General features: G+C 34.4%; 1 protein-coding gene across 2 annotated transcripts in view; it reads right to left on the bottom strand.

Annotated features, from left to right (window-relative positions):
* EPHA3 (EPH receptor A3) overlaps nt 1-16810 on the bottom strand; it is a 352548-nt gene that overhangs the window by 7496 nt on the left and 328242 nt on the right. For both annotated transcript variants that reach the window (XM_057697498.1, XM_057697499.1), the window contains exons 14-15: nt 14110-14259; nt 12382-12575 (exon numbers count right to left, since the gene is read on the bottom strand). In XM_057697498.1, coding sequence (XP_057553481.1) covers nt 12382-12575; nt 14110-14259 — 344 coding nt within the window. The remainder of the gene's footprint in view (nt 1-12381; nt 12576-14109; nt 14260-16810) is intronic.

Genomic DNA, 16810 nt, shown 5'->3' on the forward strand with positions numbered 1-16810 from the left:
TAAAAATTACAAAAGGAATAGAAAAAGGCAGATGAGTAACAATAAGTGAAATTCTCATAAACATGACAACACCAAATAGATTTTATAATATATACATACAGAGATAGATGATAGATATAGATAGATAGGTAGATAGATAGATGATAGATAGATGATAGATAGACATTGTGACTGTGAATTTTATTGCACAGTATAATCAGCATTAAGAGGAACTTTTAGGATTGCTTTATATAATTACAGGTCTGACTACAGACCTATGACCAACTAGAAGATCTGGTGAATCAAAGGAACAAAGTGATATAAAAGAAATGGAGGAGACCATATTTTCATTCCTGAAGAACCAAGAAAAGTATCATATTGGTAAATTGCCTTTGAGTTGTTTTTTCAGCTCAGTGGCCTCTGGGATTGCTCTTTGAGTTATAAGACTGGGACCAGTCACCAGGTGGACACTTGATTGTCCTTCTCCTTATTCTTTCCTCTTAGGATGGAGTTTGAGCAAATAGTAGTTATAAAGGACTTTCCTTTGAGAAGAATAATAATAGTAACAACAACAGCAATAAGAATTATACTGAACATTTCTGATCACTTACAATATGCCAGTGACTATACTAAGCCTAACACACAGATGTGAAGGACTTTAGTCCTTATATTAGTTAGGCACTGATGTTAGGCCCCTATAATATATATGGACACTGAAACTAAAATTAAGTGACAAATCAGAATTCTGACTGCATTTAAAGGGAATTTTTTTTTGTTTTTTAAGACTTTATTTTTTAAGCAGTCTTACATTTACTATGAAACTGAGAAAATATAGAGATTTTCTTTAAACAACCTGCCCCTACACATGCAAAGCCTCTCCCATTATCAACATCACTCAACAGATGGGTAACTTTTTTTTTCTTTAATCAAGGATGAACCTACATTGACACACCATAATCACCCAAAGTAAAAGGAATTTTTAATTGGGAGAATTCCATTACTTTTTTTTATTAATTTTTATTGGAGTATAGTTGATTTACATTTGCTTTAGTTTCTGCTGTACAGCAAAGTAAATCAGTTATGCATATACATATACCCACTTTTTTTTTTAGATTCTTTCCCCATATAGGTCATTACAGAGTGTTGAGTAGAGTTTCTTGTGCTATATGATAGGTCCTTATTAGTTATCTATTTTATATATAGTAGTGTGTCAATCACAATCTCCCAATTTATCCCTTCCCTCCTGGTAACCATAAGATGTTCCCTATATCTGTGACTTATTTTGTTTTGTAAATAAGTTCATTTGTACCATTTTTTTCAGATTCCACACATAGTGATATACAAATGGCCAAAAAGCACATGAAAAGATGCTTCACTAGTTATTAGAGAAATGTAAATCAAAGCTATAATGAGGTATCATTTCACACCAATCAGAATGGCCATCATCAAAAAATCTACAAACCATAAATGCTGGAGAGGGTGTGGAAAAGGGGAACACTTTTATACTGTTGGTGGGAATGTAAATTGGTACAGCCACATGGAGAACAGTATGGAGGTTCCTCAAAAAACTAAAAATAAAGTTAACATATGATCCAGCAATCCCACTCCTGGGCATATATCCAGAGAAAACCATAATTCAGAAAGATACATGCACTCCAATGTACACTGCAGCACTATTTACAATAGCTAGGACATGGAAACAACCTAAATGTCCATCGACAGATGAATGGATAAAGAAGATGTCATATATATAATACAATGGAATATTACTCAGCCCTAAAAAAGAATGAAATAATGTCATTTGCAGCAACATGGATGGACCTAAAGATCCTCATATTGAGTGAAGTATCTTAGACAAAGACAAATATCATATGATATCACTTATATGTGGAAGTTTCATTACTATTGATGATATTTCTCCAACTCACTCCCTAACATACAAGACATGCTTAAGTGTGAGGTTAAGATTCTTAAATCTGAACAAGCATGCCCTAGACCAGCATGCTGTTGTTGGGAACACAAGAGAGCATTGTAAATTTATTAGGATTTTGATAGGGAGACATTAGATTTATTTGATAAAAATAAATTCTTAATTAAAATGTTTATTTAATAAAAATGACAATTTAACACAATTTTAATGCTGAATTTAAGAAAACACTGACCACATGACAGTTTGGTTCTGCCTATATTTGTATACTCTGTGGAAAATATAGATGAAAAGCTAGTTCCCTCCCTGGCAAGACTTGTGAAGTGGAGACAGCTGAATGTGTAGGACTTTTCCAACTTCTTTCCATTAGACTGAACTCATCTACTTCAATTCTCTCTACCTCAGGTGTTTGTCTTATATATTAAAAATTAAAATTATGGAGTTTGTAATTTGTATTGATGTGTTACGGTTTAGTTTTAACTAACCCTCACAGGTTATCTAAGGGAAAGAAAGAGAAATTAGGCATTATGCTACAAAGCACTAATTTCCTTTCCTTTAGGAATACCTAGAACATCACAAAATATAAATATAGCATTTTATAAGTTACTCTCTTCCGGAACATATACATAAATAATTTTCTATGATTCTTTAAAGTACTCACCTGGAAAAGAAAAAAAAAGTTTATTTTTTAAATCATTGAAAATTTCGTGTTTCTGTTTTTATCCTAAGAGCTTGAGGAATTAGAGATACAGATATACAACCCAGGTTCCAAAACGTACACAATATTCTTGGGTTGTTTTGTATGACTATCATGAATGACATACCCTTGGTCACTGGCCAACATTAGATATAACATTGGACCCACTGGATAAGATGTGGAATCAGTAAACAAAATTGATAAGAGTAGCATTACATCAGGTGTGAGAAAATTTTTTAAGAAAAATGAAGTGACACCCAGAAAGGAGACAATAAATACTAGATTATCTACAGGCATGCAAGCACACACACATACACACACACTTACACCCCACAGCTTGGATTTCTACAGTAGCTGAAGCACAGAATCTAATGTCGACTCTTGTCGACTCTTGGTCCCATGAATAGCAATACATTTTTATTTATGGGTTTGTGGGTATGAAGAATCAAACCCCAGGATGTTTATTCAGAATATTTATGGAGTGTGCCTAATAGTAAAATGCAGAATTTTCCCCTCTCAATTCAAAATGGTTTGTATTTTTAAACTCAACAATGTAGTCAGACTCAACAAGAATTTAAAGAAAATTAGTATAAACAAATTGAAATAAAACAGGACGTGGGGATTAAGGATTAGAGTGACCCCAACCGAGTCTTTCTGTTTATTACTTGGATCAAAGTATAAGGAAGACAAAGAATGACCTAATTTTAATGCCAGTGACCTCGAAATAACCAGCCCTGCAAAGTATCATTTTTCCACTTCCAGGGTTTCTCTCGGGAATTCAAATAAAAATTGGTTCCTTTCCTCCTCCGAGAGGACATCTGGAGAGTTTATCAATGGATAGGAATTTGTCTCTCACTGTGAAGAGCCTGTGATGTCTCTTCATGCGCACCAGGGGAATGTGGGCTTTTTGAGCAGCTGCAGGCAATGGCGTTTTTTAGACCCAGCCCCAGACATTGGGTCTGAAGGGGAAATTTATAGGCTGGGTGATGTGCACCGTGAGCTCACACTTTTACTAGACAAATTAGATAGGTTTCAATCTGTGCAGCTGTAAACGATGTCCTGCAGAGTTCCACCTGATCTTTTACAGCTTTTCATAAATCAGTACCTACTGGCCCCAGACTGCAGTCATTAAAAAGAAATCATGGAAATTACATGTTTGCTCAGGGGAAACAAAAAATAACTTTCTTCCCTTTCTTTCTCCCTCCTTGTATTTAGGTTTGTGAACTATTCTTTGGTGGATTTTCATACTGCTGCATTAAAGAGATACACATATATTTTCTTCCCATCAACTCCTGTAGATGGTCGTACCAGTTAGCACCAGATACTGCGGAACAAATGTCAATAAATAACTGCTAGTCCCAAGAAAATCTTCTCATAATAATCTTATTTCAGTATTGCACTAGAATTCTAAATCTCTAAAATTGAATGTCAATTTATTCTTTTACAACATAAAGACTTCCTTGGGTTTACAAAGGGCTTTATTTTTTATGTATTAAAAATAATGATTAATACACATTTCTTGAATGAATAAGTAGATGCCTACAGAGTCTAGAAAGCAAATATTAATAATAGTGGAGGTGTATTCTATACCACTATAATTACCTGCTTTTTGTCTGTGGTTGTGGATAATTTCAGGGATCATATTAACTCTTAAGGGTAATTTCTCAAAGGCAAAATGTTAATTATATCTACCTTTATTATTGCCTGAAATATAAAATAGTAATATATGTTTTCAAAATCTTTTATAATTTATTGTTAATATTTTAATTTCAAATGCTGTCATTATATTTTAAGGGGAAATTTTGTAATTTCCATTTTTTTAAATGTGAATTTATGATAATCTTGATGTTTTTATCTCTAATATTAGGAATTCCAGATAGGATTAAACGAGTTTAACTTGTCATCAGTAACTAAAAATAAATTTGAGTATATATAGTTCCCAACAGGAGACTAGTATATAAATGACACATTAATGGGGAGTAAAGTCATTGTGTTTATTTTAATTGTCTCTAGGCCTTAAGGACAAAAATCTTAGCAGTTATAGCTATTACCTCTGGTTTAATTTCTCCCAGTGGTAAAATTACCTGCTTTGATTCTTAAGATTAAAAAAAAAAAGAGATCACCTGGGTATTTGGAATATTTGCTTCCCTCTAAAAGGTTCTGTATCATATTTGTTCATGAGGAAAGTCACCCTGTCAGTTTCAGAACTGAAGGTCAAAGTCATTTTGAGAAACAGATTGTTTTTTTGGTCATTAGACTTCTCTTAAAGGATATAATATTTGTCAAAACAGCAGTTATTCTCAAAAAGAATTATATTTTGCTCTCTTAGAGATGAGAAGCATTTTATTAATACTAATTTAGTGTCATCAACAGGGAAAATTCAAGTACTGCTTATTTTTGTTCCTATTTATTCTTCAACTTAATAAAGATGGATCCCTACAAGTTAGCAATCAATGCAATGGGACAATATATTTATAATCATTTCAATTAAATTAACTAAGTATAAGTGGATCTTCAGAATCTTAGTCTAAATATTTTAAATATATTGTTTAAGTCTTTATACCATAAATTTGGTTACCTTTACCTTAGAAACTTATTCTAAATAAATTGAATTTATTATTTAACTTTTTAATACCAAAAATTTGTGTTCTATAATTTATAATAGTACTGAAGAATCCAATGACCTGAAGCGTGAAAATTTTGTGAATTTAAAGACAAGTCTATTTTATTATATATACATAAACATCCAAAAAATAAAAAGGCATCTTACTGCTCGAATAGAAATGAATTAATTCATGTTATTTTTCTCTATTTTTAGTCTTTTTAAATTTTTAATTTAGCTACATTCATAAAAGTAATTTAATCAATTTATTAAAATCCAATATTTTATACATAATGTAAACCTAATTGTCTATTATATAATATATACATATATAATAAAATAATTGCATTATATGTATCATGTAAATGTATATTATATAAAAGTAATCTTCAAAATAGTTTCTTTTAAAAATGTATTTTGCTTATTTATTTATCTTTTTGATTATTTTTTAATCTGTATAACAAAAATATATTGTGTAGTAGAGAAAATTTATCATTCTAAGGCTGTTTTCTATTTATTTTTATATCAATATTTTCCATCAAGAATATCTTTAAGAAAAATTTCTCCAATTCTTACCAAAAGGAAGGGAGCTTTACTTTTACCCTTTTATACATGTGCATTATGACTTTATTTTTCATTTTTCCCAAATTTCTCAAAAGCATTATCTCCATGTTTGTCTTATCCTTTTCATCATCCAATTATAACTAAATCTCTTAAAATTTCATATCTCATCTATCACTCTAAAATAATCAAAATAGTTATCTAAAGAGATTTCAATGTCCTTCTCATTGCTTATTGAGTAGCTTTTTTCCTCAGTTGTCTTTTCCTGCCTTACTGTTTTGTAGCTTTCGATAATACAGTTCATCCTATCCGCTTTTGGAAAAATTCGGGCTGTGGTTTCTATAATGGTTTAAGTCTCATTCCTAACTCTGACTTTTCCTGTTACTATCTACCATTTCATGTTCTTCTGCTCTGTAACTTGTACTGTTCTCCAAAGCTCTAAACAGAAACCATTTTCTTTCTCTCTAGGTAGAAGTCTATGCAGTGGGTTTATGTTCTGAGATAATAACTAATGTTTCATACGTTTTTCCTTCCAGGATTGCCATCTACTGGCTTGACTGGCTCTGTAGTCCCTTTATAAGAAGCCTGAAATCTCCATAAGCTACCACCACACCCTGTTACACACTGCAGAAGCATTCACTCATTTCAATCAGCTTCTTGGCTCTTGTAGATTTTTGAGGTCATGACTTCTGCACTAAGTGACTGAGGCATTTACAGGTTTCAGAAACACTCCTGGCGACAGGCAGCACAGAAGCAGCGAGAAGAAGCTCAAAAGTTCAGTCTGGAAGGTTGGGAGGGGGGTGTCTCAGTGTCAACCTATGTGGACAAACACCCTCCACTATTCACAGGTTAAAATCTTCCTATAATCCATGGGATATAAAAGCTTTAACTAGAAATTAAATTATCATTAGAAGCATACAGATGGACATAGATGTGGTGAAAGCCAGCATGACTAGATAGAGATTTGTACCTTTTTAATGGCTCCTCTTTTCCTGGACAAAAATCTGGACAAAAGTCCAGATTTCTAGAGATGACATTTAATCTTCCATTATCTGGTGAAATCATCTATCAGGCTCTTTCCTCATAATTTCCCTTCTTATCCTATATTATAGCAGAATGTATTATGCAACGTAAGTGGAAGTATCCTAAGTTTTTGTGTGTCTTGCTTTTTTGCGCACTCTCTCCCTAGCCTAGTGTGATCTATTCTGTTATCTAGTAGAAATTTCATCCATCATCCAAAAGTTACTTCTCTGCAACTGCCAGAGAATCTCAAAGCTAAAAGTAAACTCATCCTTCCTTCATGATTCCTAAACACCTTGTCTTCTTGCTCCAAAACTTACATATTCTGAGGGATATTACAGTTGACCTTGAACAACACAGGGGTTAATTTATAGCTGGCCCTCCCTACTCACAGTTTCTCTATCTGAGGTTCCTTGGCATCCTCAGATTCAACCCACCACAAACCCTGTAGTAGTGCAGTGTTTACTATTGAAAAGTATCTGTGTATAAGTGGACCCATACAATTCAAACCTGTGTTGTTCAAGGGTAAATTGTATAATATTTCTGAACTTTTTTTTCCTCCTATTTTCAAAGACAAGCTGTGGAAGGTGGAGGCTGTGTCTCTTCACCTGTATAAACACCACAGGGCCTATGTAATGCCTTGCTCAAAGTAACTGCTCAATAAACATTTGTATCCTCATATTGATATATAGTCAAAGCTTCCAATTTATTCAGTCTCCTCCAATTACTCTACTTTTAGGAAAACAAATCAATTACTAGAAAACAAACATAACATTAACATTTAATATAACTTCCCTTCCCTTCTCACTACTTCTTGCAACATCTAAGTAAGTTTTCAATCTGCTACATCCTGACCATCTGCTTAAACACCTTCCCCACTTCCAGCAGTGATATTCACAAAGACACTCTCACTGGAAGATTCTTTGGGAATGTTTCTGTTATAAATCATCAACTCTAAGGAAGGTTGAAAAGTAAAATAATGCATTATAGAAAGATTTCTGTAACAGTATATGAAATAAAAATTGCCATAAAACTAACTAGACTCAGGCAGACTCTGGAAAACAACATCCCTATAAAAAACAATAGAATGATGTTGTTTTTCCTAAAGGACTTTATAGGTATAATTCCATACATTGATCCAAATAACTAAGTCATTCAGAAATTCAAATCCTTGGTGCCATCCACAAACTCAGACTGAGACAGTCTCCAAGTGTGTTGAGGAGACAGTTTCTGGAGTTGAATTGACAGAAAGGGAAACATGAAATTTTCCTTAGGAGAAAATTATAAGCTTTTACTATTATGACTAACGTCTGCAGAAATTCATATAATAATTAGGGAAAAATAACTAGAATATTTTTCCAAAAATTCTGTGTCTGTTGAAAATGGAAATTTATTATTATTTCAGTAAATACGTATTCATGTACTTAACACATATTTATTGAGTGTCCAGTATCAACCTGATAATACAAGGGAAGCATGGCATCTGATCTCAAAGGGCTGAGTTAATTGGAGGAATGGATACTTAAAAAGAAAATACACACAACTGAATTAAAATTGTGATGAAGAACAAGGACATTTCAGCCTGTGTTAGAATAAGGGTGTTGACTTTTAAATCGTGTTGCCAGAGAATACCTCAGTTAAGATGAGATGTAGAAGCTGTTTTCTAAGGGAAGACAGATGCAAAGAAGAATCTTAAGACAAGGAGGACAGCATGTGCTACTGTCCTCATGTCTGAAATGCTTTGACTTACTGAAGGAGCTAGAAGTTGGTCACTGAGGCTAGAGTACTATTTAAGTGAAAGCAGCACAAGTTGAAAGGTGGAAATGCCTCTCCCCCGACAAAGCAGTTGTGTAAATCAAATAGTGTCACATCTCTGCTTTAAATGCCTTAATGAGTTCCTTATGCATTTCAAAAAATGCCAAAGTCTTCACCATGACCTAGGTAGCCTCAAGTGTTCTGGCTTCTGTTTGCCTTCTCATGACAGACTCTTCCTTTCCCTACTGCTGGTCGGTTATGTTGCTGTCCTTCTGCCACTTCCTAGAACTCTCCAGACTCATTTGCAGTTTCTTTTTCCTATGCCCAGAATCTTATTTTTTTTTCTATTGGATGGGAGGGTTCTTTAATAATTTGGCTCAGACTTCCCTGGCAGGCCAGTGGTTAAGACTCCTCACTCCCAATGCAGTGGATGCGGGTTCGATCCCTGGTCGGGGAACTAAGCTCTGACATGCTGCGCAGCACAGCCAAAAAAATAAAAAATAAAATAAAAAATCTGGTTCTTTTCCTTTCTTTAATTCTCAGCTCAAATATCACTTCCTCAGAGGCTTTTCCCCAACCCCTCTTTAATGATCTATCACAACCTTTTATTTATTTCCTTCCTATAATCTGTGTTTGTCTATTGTCTATTGTACATCTTCTGTAATGTAAGCTCCAGGATTTTTTTTCATCACTGTTCTCCAGTGTCTGCACATGCCTAGAACATAGTAGAGTAGCATACAATAAATAATTGTTGAAAAAATGAACAAATGAATATTTGAGTCAAAGAAATGACATTGGAGGAGCAGGGCTCTTTAAACCATCAAAAAGAATGTAGATTTCTTCTTAAGTATAATGGAAATTCAAAATTGGTTATAAAGGGGTGACTGAAATTATATTATATACATATAATTTATCAATATATTTTTTTCAATATATAATTATCAATATATACATTGATAGGAAAATTCTGAAGGCTCTGGGAAAAGATGCTTAGAATGGGATAAGAATGGAAGCACAGGACACATTAGCAGGCTACTGCAGTGGTCTAGGTCAGAAGGGGAAAAAGTCATAGGAGAGAGTGTTTGCAGTGAAGAAGGAGAGAAATGAATCATGTTGATACAGTCATCACCTGGATTAAAGTGTGGAGGGCAGGAAAGAGGTGCCAAGACTGGCTCTAATCCTGACTGGGTAAATGAATAGGTGCTGGTATAGTCAACTACATTTGGAAGGCAGAGGAAGGATGAGGCTATCAGGAGAAAATAAAAAGATAAAATGTTGAATATTAAGTTTTGAGAGGTGTATGAGACTCTTCTTGGAGAAGTTTGGCTGTGAAGGGTGGTAGAAAAAAGTAGTTGGCAGAGATGTTGGGCTAGCAGAGGTGATGATAACAGATGACATCTTCTAAGCTCCCTTGGTAAAATCACCTGCAGTTTCCATCAAATGTCCAATTTCTATTCCCCTTTCCTGCAGATTCTAAATCAGTAGTCTAGGTTAGATCTGGATATTTGCACATTTAATAAATTCCTCTGCTTACAGTAGGGAAATTTGAGAAACGATGCAATAGAACATATTTTTATGGCAATAATCTTGCAAAAATGAAGAGCCTGCATATGTAGGAGAGAGAGAAATAGCTTGGGTATGCAGAGGATGGAGAGAGGGGAGAGAGAGAGAGAGAATGGATTTGCCTGTGACATTGGAAGGACATTTCCTCTCTTCTAATTAGAGGAAAGAAGGATCTTCTTCTCTTCTAATCAGAAGAAAGAAGACGCCGGTACGTTTTTATTTTGCTGCTGGAATTTTCTATCTGATGGTTTGTATTTTTTCAATAAAGTATGTGGCAAGGGCATCACTGGAAACTTAAAAGGGAAAGGGAATGAATTTAATCAGTTATGAAAAAGAATAAAATAATCATTGTCAAAAGCGGGAAAGTAAATTTTCTAAAGAAAAATAAGATCTCTTGACATTGTTGCATGGTAACCTGAGGCTGTTGTTAATAAATTTATAATGGCACAGTCTGTCCAGCTGTGTATTTTAACTGCAATAAGTAAACATATAAACACAATTTCTAAAACTTTCATATTCAGTGAAATAATATGGATGGCACTTCTCAGAAAAATACTTTCCCTAAAATTACATGTTTTGTGACAAAATACATGGAATATATTAAAACATTAAATAATATGTATTAGGATAAAAAAATTAAATGTACTTCAGTAAGAATGGAATAGTGAATTGAAGAAAATTTGAATATGAGGATATATCCTCACATAATACAATCTGATATTAAGACTACTCTCCCACATAGAATTGAATTTAAATATCTCTTGATCATATTACATGAGTTAGTCTCTATATCGATATTGATCCTATAGAAATGGTTTGAATGCTTTTTTATGATATGGCGAGAACTGAAAAGATGTTCATTATTTTGCTATGATTACTACTGAGTAAAGATAAAAAGAAACAGCTTCCGGGTGCAAAATGTGGACCATATGGCCCAGGCAAGGGCAGGGTTGTTATCCTGTTGGTTGTTAAACTGTCAGGTGGATTTTCAAAAGAGTCTGTACAGACTCTCTCTGAAATTTAGGACAGAGATTATTCCTTGCAGGATAAGGTGTCAGCAGTTTTACCTAATGAATATACATTGCTAAGTATAATATTAGTAACCCCCCTAAAAGTTATTTCCAGCAAATAATCTATGAATCTTAGACACTGATATTAAGACTTTGATTCAAATTTTCTTTACTCATCTTATTCAAATGTATGTAAAAACTGGATCACGCATGCTCAATATAGTTGTTCCTATAAAGGTAAATATATATACATATACTCTGTTATAAATGAACTAGCAAATGCTCTATCAATTTGAAAGTCACAACTCTTGATAATTGTCAGTAAAAACAACAGATGTGCATAAAAGAAACAAGAAAACTCTTTCCTATGAGGCATTAAATTAAATCTTTTACGCATGCATCACAGTAAGTCATCATTATGTAGCGTGTATACATATCACTTAATACTGTGGGTTTTTGTGCACAGTAGGTGTAGTTCCTTTACTAAAACTCTGTAATTTTCCTTTAAGAACAGACGTCATCAAAATGAAAAAAAAAACCCTGTTTTTCACTATGTGTACAATGAGAATATAATTGACATTTCTCAAAACCATTAAGACAACACAATGATTCTTACCTCAGAGGACTATGCATAAAGGCTAACAGATATTGTGCATTCAGGGTTGCCTTACAGCTACGATGTGTTGACATTTGTGTTGCTCTCCAGGAACACTGACATTATTTTACTCTTAGCTTTATCCTTCACAGTGGTTAACAAAGTCACTGGCACACGATATGGGTTAAACAAATATCTGTTGAATTAAGTAAGAGGAAACTGCATTCCGCTAGCCAGTGCAATGGTTTGGAGGCATTTTTATTATTTTTGAAGCTTTATTTTAAATGAGGAATAAATTAGTAACTCGCTAGAATTTCTTACCACTGCAGGAGATTTCCTTTCTTTCTTTCTTTCTTTTTTTGTTTAAATAGCAGAGAGTGAAAAGAAGCTATGTGCCCAGGGTTTCTATTGTCCAAGTACTCAAGCCTGAATGTATACATGCTTCTCGTCAAGATGGAAGTTAAAAAATATCAGAATTTTATCACCATCATTCAACAGCATGAGATTTCCTCTGAAAGCTTCAAAAGGAAAAGAAAACAGGTCTCTCTAATCTTGAGGAATATAAGTATCAAAGTATGGAGATGAGGGAGTGGAAGAAAAAAATTAACACCTTGGAGACAGAAAATACACGCACTGCAGAGTGAGTGCAGGATGCAAAGTCAAATGTGTCACCTTGCTGCCGCACTGGTGATGATCTTCAGGCTGCTTGGGTTCCGGATGAGCTTGTCCAGAATGCTGACAATCTGCTCGAACTTGGGTCTGTTGTTTCTGTCTTTCTGCCAGCAGTCCAGCATCAGCTGATACAGCGCAGCTGGGCAGTCCATGGGGGGCGGCAGTCGATAGCCTTCATCCACAGCTTTAATCACCTGTGCGAGAAACAAAGTTTCCAGGGACTTAAGAGGTGGAATCTCTGTTACTTCTTCATGGGCAGGCCACACTAACATGTCTCCTTCAAAGTTAAGTGGAGAGGTTTTCATTTTAAATTTCTTAAAAGCTTAACAGCTTATTAAAGAAATATTATCCATGCTTGAAAATGTTATGTAAAGGAAGATTGAGGCAGAGAAAGTGGATTTAGGAAAGAAAAGATTGTAAAGTAACTTTCCAGATTAAAGTCAAAAGAAATGTTCTATAATATAGGTAATTCAGTAATTTATAAAGAAATTATTATTTGGTAGCACAGATTTCTATGAAAACTGTATGTGAACGAATGAATGAATGAAGAAAAAATTACTATAGACTTTATTTATATCACAGTTCAAATGGCCCCTCCTCTCAAATAGTAGTAAGTTCCTTTGGAAAAATTCTATGTGCTGCACAGTTAAGTGACGATTCGTTCATTCATATTTTTAAACCATGTAAATTCATGATTTTCAAACTTTACCATGTATCAGAATCATATGGAGGATTTATTAATATACAGAAAACTAACTTCTGATTCCACAGCTCTTGGGAAAGGCCTGAGAATTTTCATTCTTACAGATTCCCAAGTCATGCTAAAGCTGATCGTCCAGAGACCACATTTGGAAATCCTCTGATACAGAAAGAACTTGGAAAATAGAGATGTGGAAAAGTGAGTCTGATTTTCCTAGTATCATTATAAAACATGGCTTGTTTGAAGAAGTTCAGAAAGGTTTTTATATCCAAATGCATTAAAAGCAATTTTATATATGGTGAGTAGGAAACGACTAAAAGCATCTCAGCTTTCCTTCTTATGTGTCTTTGAGAGCATGCTCACAGTTCCTGGCTAAGCATAAAGAAACATCTCTGAGTGCCAATCCCATATGCCAATAGCATTCTTTCACTAAACATTAGCAAAATTCGACTTATAAAAACAAAAATCCTTTTGAAAAATCATATTACAGTTGTAATAGAAAGTTAGAGATTATTTTCTCTATCCAGAGACTTCAATTTGTATAACTTAATTCATGTGCAAGTTTAATACATTATGAGAAACAACATGCTAGAAATTAGTTGTATTGTCTGACTTTGGGAAATACTGTACTTAAGTAAACAAAATGTTGGCACAGATGCATTAATTAAATCTACAAAGGATGGCAGATGTGTATCTTACTAATCTTACATTGAAACAATTTTGTAGCAAAAATACTTTAAACATTCTTTGATAGTTATTGGCTAACTTACCAGGCACTTGTTTCATTACATTTTATTACAAATGTCTTCATTTTGTCTCATTTCTAAATCCTTGCTTGAGGGACAAATGTAAAGCCTTCAGAACAACTCAATTAATATCTTTATAAGATTTGGAAACAATTTCATTTCTTCTAAGTGCTCTATTTCAATGTCACAAACTGGGAGCCACCTGGTTTCATTATGCTCCACTTCCTTGCACAGCTTGATCTCTTAATCTGAAACCGTAACTCATAGACTACAAATACTTACATCTTGATTGGACATCTCCCAGTATGGTCTCTCTCCATAGGACATAACCTCCCAGAGAACAATCCCATAACTCCATACGTCGCTGGCGGATGTGAATTTGCGGTAGGCTATAGCTTCTGGTGATGTCCACCGGATTGGGATTTTCCCTCCCTTGGAATATAAAATCATACATACATACACGACCAATGACTAAAACATATAATATACATTATCATCTGAAACCTGACTGAATTTGTCAGGGTATTTCTTTTTTGATATGGAACGTGGGTTTCTTCTGATACATCTTGATATTCTTCTATTTAACACCAAGGAGTGAGTGGCATACTATTTATTGCCATATGTACTTCCAATCAATTTGGGAAGATTTTGAAATGATGACAGGAAAAAAACATTTGAAAATTGCTAACATGCTGACATTTTATGTCAAATACGGCACATCCATCATTCATCTGTAACAAAACAATTTGAGGTAGATATGCTATATTATAGATTAGAATTGAATGAGGAATCTCAGATCAACTTTTATTGACTTAACATAGATTCATGTGCACAAACGACCTTAGTTCAGAATGTGAATAAGTTAATATTTGTAAAGAACTTATACAGCTCCTTGACACTCTCAAGTTCTCATAGGTATTTGTTAATTAAATAAATTCAAAATAAAATTATACATGAAAAACTCTTCAATACATTAATAATCATCTTAATTAATTTATTCATTGCCTCCCTCCATCATTAACCACTGAAGTATCCTCCATGTACTAGGTAGGCACCACATGAGCCAGAAAGGTATACTAATTACATTCTGAGAACTTCCAGTCTAGAGGAGAATATTGCTTCTATGAGTTATGGGAGATATAAAGGAAAACTCCCATGGAATTTCCTCTCAGTTTAATAAATATATTTAATAAAGATGTGCTGAGTAGCAACCATATGGGAAGTGTTCTGCTAGTCACTCTAAATGAGACAAATATAAATAACACACTGGCAATTCTGTTTGGGAAATATCAAGCAAACAGGAATGATCATTAGTTGTTGTGAATAACTAATTGTCGTTGTGCAGCAAGAAATACATATCTCACGCTTTGCTTCTCAAACAATGCATATGAATCATCTTGGTTTCATTCTGATTAAAACAGAAATTCTGATTCAGTAGTTCCAGAATGTAGGCAGGCTCTGCATTTCTAAAAAGCTCCGCTGGATCGTTTAAGAAATGCAGAGCCTGCCTACATTGACTAGGAAGGCATTAGTGGAGACTGCTGCGATGCAGAGCATGGAGGTAAGATTCTCCCTAGAGAAAATGAGGAGGTCACGTACAAATTGAGCCTTGGAAGATGTATCAATTTTTGATATAACCAGAAAAAAAATGATGGGTGTTCCAAAGAATTCACATCATCAAAATCTTATGCCATATTCATCAAAGTGTATCCTACTGACATTGTACCTCATAGCACTTCACTGGTTCTTAACTAATGTTCATGGGTGACAATATATTGCTTTAGAGAAATGGATTGGCAACTTCGGATGTAAGTTATTAAACCTCATTATGCCTGAATTTCCTCATCTGTTATTTGGGAAAGTAACAGTGCTGGTTCATAGCGTCGTCGTGAGGCTAAATGACAAATTTCAGTAAAATCTCTAGCATAGTTCCTGGCACTCAGTGAAGCCTCAAGAACCATTAGCTTAATACACCCATACAGTGAGGGAAATGGCATAAATCAAAGCACAGAGGAGGAAAATATATGTTCTGGAAAAACAGTTTCCAGTGTGATAATACTACACAGTGTGGAGGCATGTAATAGGTGAGAATGGGAAAAGGTCGAATTGAGATTTTTTTTTAAGCTCTTTATTGGGATATAATTGCTTTACACTGTTGTGCCAGTTTTTGCTGTACAACAAAGTGAACCAGCTGTATTTATACATATATCCCCATATCCCCTCCCTTCTGTAACTCCCTCTCACCCTCCCTATCCCGGCCCTCTTAAGTCATCACCCATCATTGAGTTGATTTTCCTGTGTTATGCAGCAGCTTCCCACTAGCTATCTATTTTATAGTTGGTTGCCTATATATGTCAATGCTACTCTCTCACTTTGTCCCAGCTTCCCGTTTGCTCCCCCCAACCCCCGGCCCCGTGTCCTCAAGTCCATTCCCTACACCTATATCTTTATTCTTGCCCTGTCACTGGGTTCATCAGTACAAATTTTTTAGATTCCATATATATGAGTTAGCATACAGTATTTGTCTTTCTCTTTCTGGTTTTCTTCACTCTGTATGACAGACTCTGGGTCCATTCACCTCACTACAAATAATTCAATCTCACTCCTTTTTATGGCTGAGTAATATTCCATTGTATATATGTGCCACATCTTCTTTATCCAATCATTAGTTGATGGACATTTAGGTTGCTTCCATGTCCTGGCTATTGTAAATAGTGCTACAATGAACATTGTGGTACATTTCTCTTTGGATTATGGTTTTCTTTGGGTATATGCCCAGTAGTGGGATTGCTGGGTCATATGGCACAAAAACAGAAATACAGATCAATGGAACAGAACAGAGAACTCAGAGATAAACCCACACACATATGGGCATCTTATCTTTGACAAAGGAGGCAAGAGTATACAATGGAAAAAAGACAGCCTCTTCAATAAGTGGTGCTGGGAAAATTGGACAGCAACATGTCAAAGAATGAAATGAGAA

This window comes from Hippopotamus amphibius, chromosome 10, assembly GCF_030028045.1.
Source record: "Hippopotamus amphibius kiboko isolate mHipAmp2 chromosome 10, mHipAmp2.hap2, whole genome shotgun sequence".
NCBI lineage: Eukaryota > Metazoa > Chordata > Mammalia > Artiodactyla > Hippopotamidae > Hippopotamus > Hippopotamus amphibius.